Below are 14,956 nucleotides of genomic sequence, written 5' to 3' on the forward strand. Positions count from 1 at the left end.
GCCCTTTGTTCCAAACTGTGCTGGAACTTTTTCAAGACTGTACTATATTCTGTATAATCTGCATGTTTGGTTGTTTTGAATATGAAGTTTAGATCAAATACTTTTGTTAGTTATGGCAGAATACAGATACTGTCTTTTTAAAAATAAAATTTTAATTGGATCAAGTATATGCTAAAGACATTTCATTGATTGTGACAGACACACAGTATTGTTTATTAACATGTGTGTTACCTTGATCAGTTACAAAGACCTATATTTGTGTTGTGGAAGACTAGGTTTTTTTCTTTTGGCTATGAACTTAATATTGACAGTGCATAGACCAGTATTTCTACATGTCTTAAAACACAGTTTGTCCGAGAGTTCAGATTCCAAGTGGATCAAAAGTTCTTACAAGTGATTACGCTTTAGCATTAAACATCTGTACTTTAGGTTGGCATCTTGGAATCTCTAATTTTTGTCTCTGTTTAGTTTCCTATGATATTGAATAACTCAACATTTGATCGAGATATTTAAAAGATGCACATTTGTGTTGCCTCTACCCCTGAATTTTCAGTCTTGTATGAGGAGAGTTAGGAAAGAGGTGGTTAGGAGTGTATCTGGATACATAATGAGGTATTTGCTTAACTTTTGAAGGCTACAGTTACAGCCCTTTGAAACAGAAATTACTTTCATCAGTTCTAATGTGACAGTGACTGTCAGAAAAAAAATGATGATCTAAAACCTCATCTGCATAATGGACGGTTGTGAAAATGTTCAGAGGGTAATAGAAGGAAATTAACTGGTTTGAGACATCTTATAATTTGAGATTTGAGAATATTTGAAAATATTTTGGTTTAATAGACATTTAATATGATGCACACTGTAGCTTTCTTAATACAAGAGCAGGGTGTCCTTCAGTGAAGGTCTCTTTGGAGGCGTGACTTCAGATAAGGAAATTACACATTTTTAGCTCTCATGACAGTGCATTTGCTGATTTGAAAACAAGTTTAGAAAGACAGTCTGAGATGCATACCCACTAACCAGTCTTCTCTGAAGAAATTGAATGGGATTATGTGTCTTAATATAATTCTGCAATGCAATCAAATTTGTTATCTGTAGGAATCTTGTGAACATTTAGTCAGTAAATGTTAGACGACTGAACCCAGGGTAGAGTTTATATCAGATTCTTCTCTAATGATGTGCACAGAAATGCAAAGTAACTTGGAGCTGGTTGTATATAATAGATCATCATCTGTAATTACCATTGATCTGACAATGGCATCGCATCTGTCTTAACCTTCCGTGCCAATTTTATGGGCCCCACCTTGACTAGAGCGAGAAGCTTTGCAACACCATAACTCTGTAGCCTGAATTAAGAGAACATTTATTGTAACCATCTACACACAAAACAAAGAAAATGTAGTGAAACAGAGCTGTGATTTGCTTTGTTGTTTTTTAATCAGCATGTTCTGCCAGCACGTGAATTAACTTTTGAAAAGGGCGTGGGATGGTGATTGATTTTCATTAATTAGTAAGCATTTTTTAAGAAATCAGTCTTTATTTGTGAGCTATGTATTTAACAAAATAAGCCATGTACTCTATACACTGTGCAGCAAAAGAAGAGAAAATGTTTATGAAATGAATTGAGAAAGTTTGTGTGTGAGGAAGTTTAGCAGTTTCTCTATTCCTGTTCAGTCAGCATCTACATTATACATGCGTGCTTGCTGATTGCGCATAATTGGTTTGCAGGGAAGCATGTGGTGATGTAGATCAATAACTAAAATTAAGTGTGTCAGGGACTTGCCCCAAACCAACTTACATTTTTTGCTCCTGTCAGCACAGAGTCATTTTTGTAGATGGGCAACTTTTCAGGCTTTCTCTAAAAGCACAGCGTACAATGGCAGAGAATGGGGTGGTACAAAATGAAACCGGTGGCTGGTTTCAGTAGAAAGTAGCGTTAAGTTACTGTCTGCCTCTGGCTGTGGAGGTCTGATGCCAGCATCTTCTCTAGTGACTCTTTTTGGAGACAACTCTACCACAAAGTATGATGGTGATGGGGTTACTGGAGTTTCCATTCTACTGGTGTGGCTATTTAGGAAGAAGGGCTAAGGAAGAGAAAGAGGAAGGAGAATTATGTTTATACAGCTGCAATCTAACACCACCATTTTTAACCTGAAAACAAACTTCTATTTGAATCGTGTAGTTAAGATTAGGAAATACTAATTTTGCGCTTTAAAAAACAAAAAACCGAACACCACCCCATTCTCCCCCCGCCCCCCCCCCCCCCCAAGAACCTCTGGCTTTTAATACATACCACTTTTACAAAGAGTACACAGCAAAGCTCTTAGCTCTGTATATGTGGTCTTCTAGATCCTTGATTTTGGCCTTTAGGGATTTTTTTTTTCTTTTAAAATTACAATTATACATTGTGAACTGCACATATGCAGGTATAAAATTTTCTGGATTTAATTTCTGACTGGAAGCAGATATTATTACTGTGGATCAAAAGTGATATGCAGCTTGGGCACTGTTGCTGGTATGCAAGGAAAATTGGTTTACCTCCACTTAGGGCTAGGGTTTGCTACATGGGGACAATTACAAAAAGGGTAACATGAATTAATTTTTAAAGTGTCTGATTAAACTCTATTTAATTTCCTACTCTTTTCAGCATTAAATACACTTTAATTTAGTTTAGTTTAATTACTAGAGGGAAGAAAATTAAACCAAATAAAAGGCCAGCTTAATTCAGGATGGGTGTTTACAAGTGGCTTCAAATTACTCAGTTCAGTTTAAATTCAGGCATTTTTTTTAATTGGAACTCTTGTAAGTGTCCCTATGTAAAAAAACTGCCTTTGTTGGTTTTTTTTTTTTTTTTTTTTGGTAAACATGCCTGCCTTAATGTGTAAATTTTTGTAGTCTTATCCTGTTCTGCTTCCAGTTGCATGCTTCATCCTATGGTTTTATTGTATTACATTTTATTTACAGTGTTAAATACGACCTCTTCATAATATTTCATGTGAAATTTATTATTGGAAACTCTGATTTTGCTTCATAAATGAATGGGCACAAGGCACAGGGTGATACTATTTTTTCCATTTTTAAACAGAAAACTTTTGCTAGAAAATACTCATTAGAATGAAGTTTTCTTTTTAACTTATACTGTATTTCTTCAAAGGGATTCTCAAGCTCATAGTTACATTACTTTGAAGAACTTGGATTTAAATAAGGGTCTGCTTCTGTTTTTTCAGGTCTGTTGACAAGATCTCTTTTGACTACATTACTGCAAGGATTTAGTTCCATAACATTTGTATTTCATGTGTACTGACTCTTGTTACAAAGATAGGCAAACAGGAAAAGCACATGCGTAGTTATTATAATAATTTTAATTTGCCCACATTCACAACTCTGAGAAGAAAAATTATGCTGAGATTAAATTCTACCCGCGTTCAGGGATAACTGTTTCTGATTTTGGTGATGATTTTGTAAATGCTTTCCCAGACCTTGTTGGGTCCGAAGCATAACCGCTGTTCTGTGTTTGTTTGTTTTTTGGTAGGATGATGAAGTGGTTCTGCAGTGCACTGCAACTGTTCACAAGGAGCAACAGAAATTGTGTCTGGCTGCAGAAGGATTTGGCAACAGGCTTTGCTTTCTGGAATCCACATCAAATTCTAAGGTACTGCTGTGAGTGTTTTAAGTGTTGCGTATGAAGTGAGGGACATAGTTACAGTATTGCTCGCTTCGATGTACTATACCCAAATCTGTCTAGGAGAATGGACAAAGCAAATCCATCAATAATATAAGGAATATTGAAACCCGCTTCAAAGTTTAATTGTTCCTTTGTCATGGCCCTTTGGCTGGACTCTAATGCTGTGATTTCATTTTTGGGCTCACTTTAAAACTAGTTAGGAGCACAAGTCCATCTCTGTAATGTGCCAGTTATTTTGGTTGTCTGAACTCAGCTGTCATGAGCCGCAGTGCAATTTCGTGTACTGCAATTCAAAGACACATTTCATTACTCTGATTTTAAGTCTACAGCAAAGAGAGCGATTATTCTATTTGTGATAAGTTTTTGCTCTGTGACATTTATGGTGAGATGATTATTACTTTAGGTCTTCCTAATTCCCTAACCGAGCAGAGTAATAGTGCAAGTATCAAAATTATCTTGTCTGATCAGTTTGTTATCTAAGCCTACTATAACTCTGCTACATGTGTAGTAGATACATTAGCTTGAAAAACTAACTTTGCTATTTGTTGCAAAGGAGTGGTTTTCTTTCACAATCACATATGCTCAAATAAATGTTTTGAAGACAAAAATGTGTCTTCTGAGGCAGAACTGCTTTTGTGACTAAATAATGCGTATACTTGGACGTTTAATTATATAAAGGGAAGAATGTTGCTTAACATTTTTTTTTAAATTTAGCTGTAATATAAATGTTTGAGAAAATAAAATAAAGGTGAAGCATCTGGAAAGACATCTAGAAAGATTTAGAACAAAAAATGATGTTCTTTATCTCACCAGCTTACATAACATCACTGATTCTATCTGATACGTTGCAGAGTAATGCTTCGTTTTCCGTCTCATCATTTGGAATGTATTATTCATAATAATAAATTTTTCACTAGGATATTAATGATTCATTATAATAGCAGTGATCTTGATGAATTCATTTGTGCTCCTCTGTTTTAAGTGAATCTTTTTAACAATAAAAACGTGCTGGGATGGAAGTGGTTGCAGTGCTAGTTGCCTGTAGGTCCAGAAAAATCTATTTAGTGAATTTATTACCATTCAGTAAGTTTGGATGTTAAATCTACGGTCTCTCACTATATAAAACTCCTGAATGTTCCTGTCTTTAAGGAATACAATGTAAATTTTAAATCCATTTCCTATGCTTCCTTGTTGATTCTGTTTTTTCTCCATGTTTTCTGAAGCAATATTTATTCTGCTTGTTCTTCATGTGCTTGGGGGGAAAAAAAGCAAACAAAAGAAAACCCATGCAGCTCATCCTTGTTTTAATTCTTAAGGACTGACAGTTTCTAGAATGAGCTCATTTGAAGTCATTTGGAGATATAAATAGTGAGGGAGGCATAAAATTACCAAATCCTTAAAGCAAAGTTGACTGTAAATAAAAGCAAATAAAACCACTTTTCTTCCTAATGTCTATTGAAGCAATGTTACTATTGAAGAGCATAGAAAACACTACAAGAGGCATATGATAATCTGAAAAAGGTTCCAGCAGAGTTCTTGAGCCAGTTAAAAAGTTTCCCTGAATATCTTTAAGGCTATTTTCCAGTTGTAATGGGATCACGATGCACTTTAATGTGAACAGTACTATGGCATCTGAATTACAGCCAGGTGTCAAGGATGAGGTACCAAACCAAGCACCAGTAATAGACCTCATGTGTCATCCTGGACTTGCATTCTTGAGAATGCCTGATACAATCCCCTACTTTTCTCCAATATCCACCGCGATGCGGCTCCTGGTGGCGTAGCTAATATTTTATTAGCACAGCTTATTTGCACGTACTTTCTTGCCCTAGGATCACTGAATCAGTCACGCTACAAAATAACAGTCAAATTGAAGATATATATTTATAGAATACTTTGGCAACTACTGACTATTGAAATTTATCCCATTACAACAATAACACTAGCAGACCCATTATGAAAATTGCTAAATGAATTTTATTTTCTTCTGTTCAAGTTTACAACACAAGTGTTGGTTTGGAGGATCCCGTAGATACCTTCAGCACTGGAGGAGAACAGCAGATTTTAAAAACATCATACTATCAAATGATGGATGATAATTGGGCTAAATTAGCAAACACTTCAAGTGTTACCAGTTCTCATGTGTTCACATTTCAAAACTGTTTGCAAATTCCACTTTCTTCACTTCTTTTTGAAAGCAATTCATGCTTGTAAAATCACTTTACTGAGGAAATACACCCTCTTTATTTCTTAGCTTTGCAAATCTGTTGTTCCTCTGTAGATCTTGTAAGGTGTTTGGATTTTAAATAAGGATTTCATTCATTCATATTTGGAGCTACATTACAGCTTGTTTTAGGCTTGAGGTTGGTTTCTTTGTAGCAAATGGAGAGACTTCTTTTGCTGCTAATTTTAATATGAGACTCTTCCTGAAAAGAAATGCATCTTATCAAATTTCAAAGTATGGTTACATTTATAAGTTTGCGAATGTTTTTGTGCATTGACTTGGTCATTCTTATGGGAAGAGATGAATTGAGATTTGGAGCTGTTAAGGCTAGTGTAGGGAAGGCTCCAGACAGACCTTATAGCAGTCTTCCAGTACTTAAAAGAGGGCCTACAGGAAAGATAGGGAAGGACTCTTTATCAGGGAGTATAGGGACAGGATGAGAGGTAATGGTTTTAAACTGAAAGATGGTAGATTTAGGTTAGATAGTAGGAATAAATCCTTCACCATGAGGGTGGTGAGGCACTGGAACAGGCTGCCCAGGGAAGCTGTGGATGCTCCATCCCTGGCAGTGTTCAAGGTCAGGCTGGATGGGGCTTTGAACAACCTGGTCTAGTGGAAGGTGGCCCTGCCTGTGGGAGGAAGGTTGGAACTAGACGATCTTTAAGGTCCCTTCCAACCCAAACCATTCTATGATTCTGTATAGTCTAGCAGGTGCTGAGTAAAGGGGAAAATCAATAACTCCAGGCTAGGCGACTTTCAGTACGGCACGGGAGGCTGTTGCCCTTCTTTGCTGCCAGGGCACCCTGTGGGCTCGTCCGCACCTCCTGCCCTCAGCCTCCTCTCTGCAAAGCTGCGTCCCAGGCAGTCAGAGCCCAGGCTGGGTCAGAGGGTAGCGGGTCTTTGTATAGCAAATGTATTCTTGATTTGAAATGAATTATTTGGGCCAGTGGATTGGATTGCAGTCATCAAGGTCACTCAGAGGGGCTAGATTCTGTGTTAGCGATAGCCTTGGAGAAATCAGGGATGTGTCTTTGTAACAATTCTTTTGAGTTCTACCAGGGAGTATTCGGTAGCTTTGACTAATAATGGGATAACAGCTATTTTGCACTTTATGCTATCTGTATTTCATCCATTATTTTAACTTGGGAAGGCAAGTAAGACTATTTGCTATACTTCTTCTGTAAATGCAGTTTATTGGCTACTTTCAGGAGTACAGCAGCTTCCTGATTGTTGCACAGAGCATGTCATCGAATTCCTTGAAACAATCCCATATCTTCAAGAGCAAAATAATAGATAAACAAGATGTTAGGTCTAAATTACATGTAATTCTATTAATAGGAGACAGTTCTGAGTATAAAACAATCAGATTGGTACAAGATAAATGCATGACTATGTCCTTTACAGAGGTGTAGTAACTCAAGTGAAAAATAATTATATTTCAATCTCTACTAATTTCAAAGAAGATCTATCTCAAAATAGATTTTTTTTTCCCAGGGATAGGTATACAAATTCCCAATATGTAAGAATATAAAATATATAAACCATCAAAAATGCGTAACATTCAAAAAGTTGCAACAGCAAGAGTAAAAAAACCCAAATACAACATGCTGAAGACAGAATTTAAAATGCTGAGTTTCCTGATTTCATCTCATTATTTTTCTAGCAGGTCTTGTTAAATCTCTAGCATAAACTTTAATTGTTTTAAATAATAATAAGAAAAGAAGGGATCAGTGTCAGAAAAAAAAAGCAGAAAAGAACTTATTTTTTTACAACAATCTATAAGTAATTTTGTTTCATCAGTTTTTGCTGTACTTTTAAATCTGTTCCTTGTGTGGAAGACCATCGCTTTTATTAAAACATGAATTATGAATAGTTATCTCAATGGAGAGATCCATTTCTTTACTTTTGAAAATTAGATTGTTGCTTTTTATATATAAATGGATTGCTAATAGGAAGTCCATTCATTAAAAGATTATGCTACCTGCTATTGAAGTAAATTTTCTTTAGACCTAAATAATGCATGGCGTGTGGGAAAGCAAACAAGGTGGAGCTGTGTTTTAACAGCTCTTGAAAACTCTACTGGTCTGTGGTGCAGACTGAACAATACGCAGCTCTGGGCCAGTAACAAATGGAGTTTTGGTCCCTTGTGAACCATTGCACAGCAGAAGACTGCGAGTGAGTTGTGATTTTCGAATGGCATAAGGTATTTTTTTTCCTCTTGTTTTTACGGCAGGTAGTAAGCTCACACTTAAATTCCATGGTGCTCTGAGTCAGCAGTTTGGACTTGAGAGAGGGAAGGATAAAATAGTGAGAAGATTAAAAAAAACCCTCCTAATTTTAATTTTTTTTCTCATCTTTTAAGATGGTGGTGCAGTGTGTTATCTGATGGTTCGAGCTTTCCACCGAGCTGTGAATTACATTATATATAATAAGTTATAGTGCTGAGAGAAGAGTCCAAAAGTTTATTATACCCTTAATTCTATTTGTAAAGTGAGGAAGGGCTTCACATGAAGGTAGGGCTTTGGTACCTTTTTTCCGTTTTTGACTCTGAAAAGTCGCTTTTCTGCTGTGGCAGGGCACAGCTGCAGCACTAGGAAAGCTTCTGCAGGTTGGTGCTGGGCTGGTGTAGGCCAGCGGGTCAGGACTGTCTGCTCCATCACCCAGAGCTATGTATATAATAGCATTATTTTGGGTGGAAGAGACCCTTGAGATCATCAAGTCTGACCATAACCTAATTCTAGCACTAAACCATGTCCCTAAGAGCCTCATCTATGTGTCTTTTAAACACCTTCAGGGATGGTGACTCCACCACTTCCCTGGGCAGCCTGTTCCAATGCCTGACAACCCTTTCCATGAGGAAATGTTTCCTAATATCCAATCTGAACCTGCAACTTGAGGCCATTTCCTTTCATCCTATCCCTTGTTACTTGGGAGAAGAGACCAATACCCTCCATGCTACAGCCTCCTTTCAGGTAGTTGCAGACAGCGATAAGGTCTCTCCTCAGCCTCCCTCAGTGATGCTCCATTCTTAGTCAATCCCTAGATGTTATGTGAAGGGACAGAAAATAAAGCTTGGTGGTAAGACTGGCACACCATTTCTTGTGCTTTCAGATACCAATTCCTTGGGTTTTTTCTTTGCCCTTTTTTTGGTCTGTTTGCAACAAGTAGTTGAATCAGGAGGAGCGGGATAGGTGGCTGTGCTGGAAAGGAAGAGGAGAATGGGGAGAGAAAGGATAGAGAAGGATGGTCACCTGGCACAGGCATGGTTACAAGACAATATGATTCTCTACTATTTATGCAAGCAATTCCTATGCCAGCAGTCAAAATCTATACAGATGTGTCCAGAGAAGGGTGTTGTCCTGAATGGTTTGGCAGGGACTGAACTCCTTTACTTTGATTGTCTCTGTGAGAAAAACTCTCTTCTCCATTTGTCTTCCAGAGTGTAAGATCTGAAGGCAAGGATTGCTCTCCTTTTTTGTCTTGTACAGCAAACACTTGAGTATGTTCTTAGTGGCCAAGGCAAGTTGTCTTTCTGACTTCAGAGAAACTGAGTCTGAAGGTCTTTCTGACAGCCGAGAAGCAGTACCTGTGCTGTGCATAGTTTTGATTGCATAGATCCACGTGGATAAAAAAAGCACATGGCGTCCAATAATATATGGATGCAAGTAGATGATTTCTGAGCAGTTACTGACATAATAAAATACTAAGTTTTAAAAAATTGGATTCACACTGACAAATCAAATCAGCGTAGGCTGCTTGCGTGTGGTGTTTTTATTTTTTTGTTTATTTTATTTTTGATAGTTGCTGTGGTTTCTTTCTGTGTTTATGTTTCCATTGCATCCTTCTAGAAAAAAGTTAAAAAAGACTGTCAGGGCTTTGGCAAGGCTTTGTAGCTGCACCTTCAAGGCAATTTTAATTGCCTTTGTGTCATGTTGCCAAAATGAATGTTCATATTTAATGGCAAAGATGGAACTTAATTTTATGTAGTCTCACGTTCAGAGGACTCCATTTAGCAGACGTTCACTAAGATAATTGATTTTAATAATTTAAATGACGAATTGGTAACAAATTCATGCATACTTACACATTACTTTATCTACTTTACATGCATAATTTAGACATAGGTAGAGGAGGTCTTTGTAGGTGGAGATCAGACAGGATTTTTTTCAAGAAATTATTATTTCCCAGTAAAATGCATCTCTACAGAAGCAATGTAAATTAGAACATAGTGTGTTTCAGTACATTTATGTGCAGTTTTATGTAATTCATAATGTAAATAATTGTAAACATTATTGTCACGGAGGCACCCCACAGTCAGTTTTAGGTGGACAACAAGTTCCAAACCAGACTTTATTCTAGCCGGAAAAGCGTAGCCAATAAACCAACTAGAAACAGGGTTTATACAATTAGTTAGCACTCCGACCACAGAAAATACAGATTCGGATATCAGTTGAGGAGATTATTGGGGTACAGCAAGATAAGAATAATGAGGATCCACAATGTGCATGCACACACTCACAAGAAACAAAACCAGAGCCCTCTGACTCCAGGGTACCCACAAGAAATAATCAGTCACCTGTGTTAGGCAAGGACTTATTCAAGGATGTATCCAGTAAATTACCACTCACCCAAACAAGGAGGTGAGGCGCTCTCAATCCCGGGAAGTCTCCTTAGACGGCGTCCCAGTGAAAGGGGAGGGCTCCAGTTCACAGACCCGCTGCTCCGAGAAGACCACTCCAAAGGGGGCCTTCGCCGGGAGCCCCATTTATTGTCTGGTCAGACCTGGCTGTGGGCATTACAACATGGTCCAGAAGCTTCTCAGCTACTCTGGGTACCTCCTCTGCTAATGACCCTGTCAACTGACTCAGGGTCCCATTAAGGTGCTAAAAGCGCCATTAACTGCCCCATTGAAGGCTCCAGATCTCAGGGGGATGTGCAACTGCCACAGTTATATTTATTATGTATATGAGAGTAATTTTATACTCCTTTTAAATCTTGTACTAATCCTGAGCCTAAATGCAGATGTGTAGCCGTATCCATCAGACCTGATTGTGATCCTTGCACATAATCCCACAAACCAACAGAATTATTTATTGAGATGGAAAGTGAGTAAGTTAAAATGAATGTGAAACATTCAGACTATGAAAGACACTGAGTCAGATCTCTATGGATGTAAAGCAGCAAGAGAAATGTAGCTTTATATCAGGTGATATATAAATATCAGCTGTCTTTACTGTCTTTGAATTTTCAAGCCTTTTGCTTTATTACCTCTTGCATAATTTGCTTCTGAGGCATGTGGGGTTTTTTCTGGGAAATGCATGTGAGTATTTCTGCCTAGATGGTACTTTGTGGCAGCTTTTTGTGCTGTTATGTTACTGAATGATAAATGGGGAGTCCTTTATAGCAGCAGCTTAGTATCAATATTTTGGCATCTTTGACCAAAAAATGACAAAATTAGAATCTTTAAGAAGCTGAACAGATAAACACTAATTAGTCTTCCAAGCCTTTTGGTTTTGTAGCTAATAAAAGGGCATAGTAAAATGTGTTTATTTTTTAAATCATGCAGTGTATGCTTAAATGCAACGCTGTGCACAGTCAAGCAGGGGCTCTATACATTAACACGTTTATAGATAAATCACAATTTCTGAGTATACATGTTGAGATTTTTTAAAATAAAATAGATATTTATACTTGGAAGTATTACTGCACTTTTTATGAGCAGTGACATTCTGATAGTGTCTGTCCCTAAATTCATGAAGAACTTCCCGGGAGATAATCCTTGCTCTTAGGACTCCTCAAGTCTTTCTGTCCCCGACTCAAATATCTGCTGGAGTTTCTTTAAGACTACAAGAATTTAATGGTTAAAGATATATATATATATATATATATATATTTTTTTTTTTTTTTTTTTACTGAACAACCTTCAGTATGTCATTCTGAATTAAAATGAATTAAAGAACTGAAGTATAGTGTACTGTTCATCTTCATAAAGTGACTTTATAATTTATTATTTTTTTTGCCAGCCAGTTGGACCTGACACACCTAAATTTGTGTAAAACACATCTACCTTCTGTAATGCTGGTGGGATAGGCTGAAAATTGTGTGGGTGGTTGCATTTAATTTGTTTTGAATAATTTTTTAAAATCAAATTAAGCACATGAATGAGTACTGACTCAAAACAGAAAATGCATTATTAATTTTAGTTATAAAAACTGATTTGCTTTACATATATGTAAAGAAAATGTTGACCTTTGATATGCAATTTAGCACTGTGAGTGCCTAAGTGCGCTGCTGCTTCTTGCCACAAAGGATTTTGATAACTGTATTTACTTTGCTACTTTTAAACTGTGTTGCCTGAGAGAGCGCTGATGATGCATCTCCTTTCCTTCATTTAAGGTCAAGTCAGAGATGACTCAGAGCATAAATTCTTAGTCCCCTATTCCAGCAATATTTGATAGGTACCAATTTTTCTAGTTACACAGGTTGACTGTTGATTTCAGCAACATGATATGGAAAGCATAATAGTTGAAAACTCGCAATAAAATCCTTAGATGTTAAAATTTGGTGTCTATTTTGATGTTTGATAGTTGATAAGTAGGTTTTGCTTCTCTTAAACGTATTGTTCTGTGTTCACTGCAAAGTGAATGAGTTGCTCGTTAGAGTTGGTGTATGGTATTCTGAAAGAGTCAGTATTTATATTTATTTCAATGTAATTTTATGTGTTATAATTCCACTGTGAAGGTTTTGGCTATGGGATAAATTCAACAGTAAGAGAATCTCTGCAAATGATGGTTGCTATGTGGAGGTGAGATTTCTACTGAGACAGGTCAGGCCATATCAGTTATTACAGCCACAAAAGACATGCACATTTGCCCTACTTATTTGATCCTGAAAGATGATAGGATTCCTACTCTGAAATACCATTGTTGTAATGTGGATGGTTTATAATAAATCTGGTCAGAGATTATGAAGATTTTTTGGTTGGGTGTCTGCCATGCTTTCCAGAAAGGGGCAAAATAGTATTCTGTAAAGATCATCTTTCTGATGCTGCAAGAATCAAAGGGCAGCTGCTTCCTTCCAGGTTCTAAAGCACTAGTACCCTCCTAACAGATAATATCCTATATTTTTTCCATTACTTGTTGCAGTAGCTACAAGTAGAACATAATCTCTAAGATGAAAAGGGAAATGTGAAGTTTTGAATACTACACATAAGATTAGCGTAATAAGGTAGAATTTGCAGGATCAGCGTGAAGTTAAACAAAAAATATTTTGTTAATTTGGAGGCGTGCCTGGAACCTCTGTTGATCCTATGAGGTTTTAAAATTTTATTAATTAGCATGGAATTTTCCTAATTACCTTAACAATTAACACATTTACACTGCATTAGGGTCATATACTATTAGTTAATGTTCATCTAGTCTTCTGGTGACTGCAGTGTATGTTGTGATGGCTGTTGATTTGATTGACCTGGTTTATCCATTGAGACTGAAATGTAGTTGTGTGGCTCCTTACCCAATATCTATTCAGAGAATAGATAAAAAAGAGAAACAGCTCTCAGTAATGTAGATATTTTAGACTTATGTATGGTTAGAAAGGAGACCAGAGGGAGAGATGGAGGATAACAGGAAAAAACTCATTACTTATCCTTTTTAGAGATGGAATGTATGAGGCTCTAAATCTCTAAGGAAAGTAAACATCATACCAGGAATTACAACTTCCAAGCGGTAAAGACAGTCTACTCTTTCCAAAGACCAAAACTGAAAAATTGTAACGTAAAACTTTGACCCTGTTTGCAAGCATAAAAGAAAATAATAGAATTGTACTTACGTAACGACAGCCTAAGTAAAAATAGGTTTGTTATGAATTTTTAAAGGACAATGTGAGAGGAGAAAAAGTCAAGAAGCGGTTTCCTTCTGAATGTTGTTTTGCTTTCAGTTTGTACAGCTGAAGTTTCAGGTACCACATTTGTCTTTGTCAATGAACTGTTCCACTGTGACCAGCAGATGACATTCACTGTCTGCAAATAAGAGTAGGGAAGGATTTTGATTTTCACTATTGTGCTAACTCATATGGGGATAAAAATTAGTAGCTGCTCATGTTGAGACATATACTACTGTAGTGAAGTGTTTCTCTAAGATATATAAATGGAATATACATTCAGTGTATCCAAGATTTTTTTTCACTGCTGGGTTAGTCAAATCTAACAATTTATGAGAGAATTCTGCACTCAGAAGTATGGATAACATACAAAAATGTTGCATATGTGACCACAAGAAGAGAATCTTTTCAAAATATTAAATTGATCAGATTAACAAGATATGTTCTAATCCAGGTGATCAGCATGTAATGGCATAGGCAACCAACATGATTCAAAAGAACCACTGAGGATTTGGAGTTGTCTTGCTCTAGGCTTTGAAAATGAATTGATTGCAGTGTATTTGGATCTGACCTCAGTTCCACCATTAGCTGTTTTCCCCTGTATTGGTCTCCTTTTCCCTTGGTTTTTCATTTGGGACCCTATGCTGGTTTCATCCTCCTGGTATTCCTGTGAGTTTTTGAGTTCTATCCCCTGAAACTGGTATCCTATGAACAAGGAATATTTAGAGCTTTCAGTTTTTAACAAGAAACTTTTCACGATGTGAAAAATACATTTTTCAGGAAGTAGAACTTGATTAGATTTTCAGTTTTTCCTAGAAAGGGTGAAAAGCATAATTGTGACTAAAGGCCACTCCCTTGTCAAATCATTCAACCAAAAACATGAGGGCAGTAGAGTTTTTACATATAGTAAAATAAAAAGTTTTCAATGTTGAAAACTTCTCTGCTTTTGATGGAAACAACTGTTTCAGAAGGAATATTCTATACATGCTTTGTACAGAAAGCGATGATTTCAGAATGAAATAGTCATAAGCAACTGTAAGCAAGTTTTTAATGGGAGGTGGCCAGGCGAACTTTACAGTCTGCTAATGACAAATATGCAGGAACTTGGCACTGTTCTGGAAAGGTCCTCTCTTCTAGAATGGAAACTGTAAGACTCATAATTCACAGAA

General features: G+C 36.8%; 1 protein-coding gene across 1 annotated transcript in view; it reads left to right on the forward strand.

Moving 5' to 3' along the window:
- RYR2 (ryanodine receptor 2) overlaps positions 1 to 14,956 on the forward strand; it is a 364,098-nt gene that overhangs the window by 58,388 nt on the left and 290,754 nt on the right. The window contains exon 4 of the mRNA XM_065631500.1: positions 3,533 to 3,652. Coding sequence (XP_065487572.1) covers positions 3,533 to 3,652 — 120 coding nt within the window. The remainder of the gene's footprint in view (positions 1 to 3,532; positions 3,653 to 14,956) is intronic.

Source organism: Caloenas nicobarica, chromosome 3, assembly GCF_036013445.1.
Source record: "Caloenas nicobarica isolate bCalNic1 chromosome 3, bCalNic1.hap1, whole genome shotgun sequence".
Lineage (NCBI taxonomy): Eukaryota > Metazoa > Chordata > Aves > Columbiformes > Columbidae > Caloenas > Caloenas nicobarica.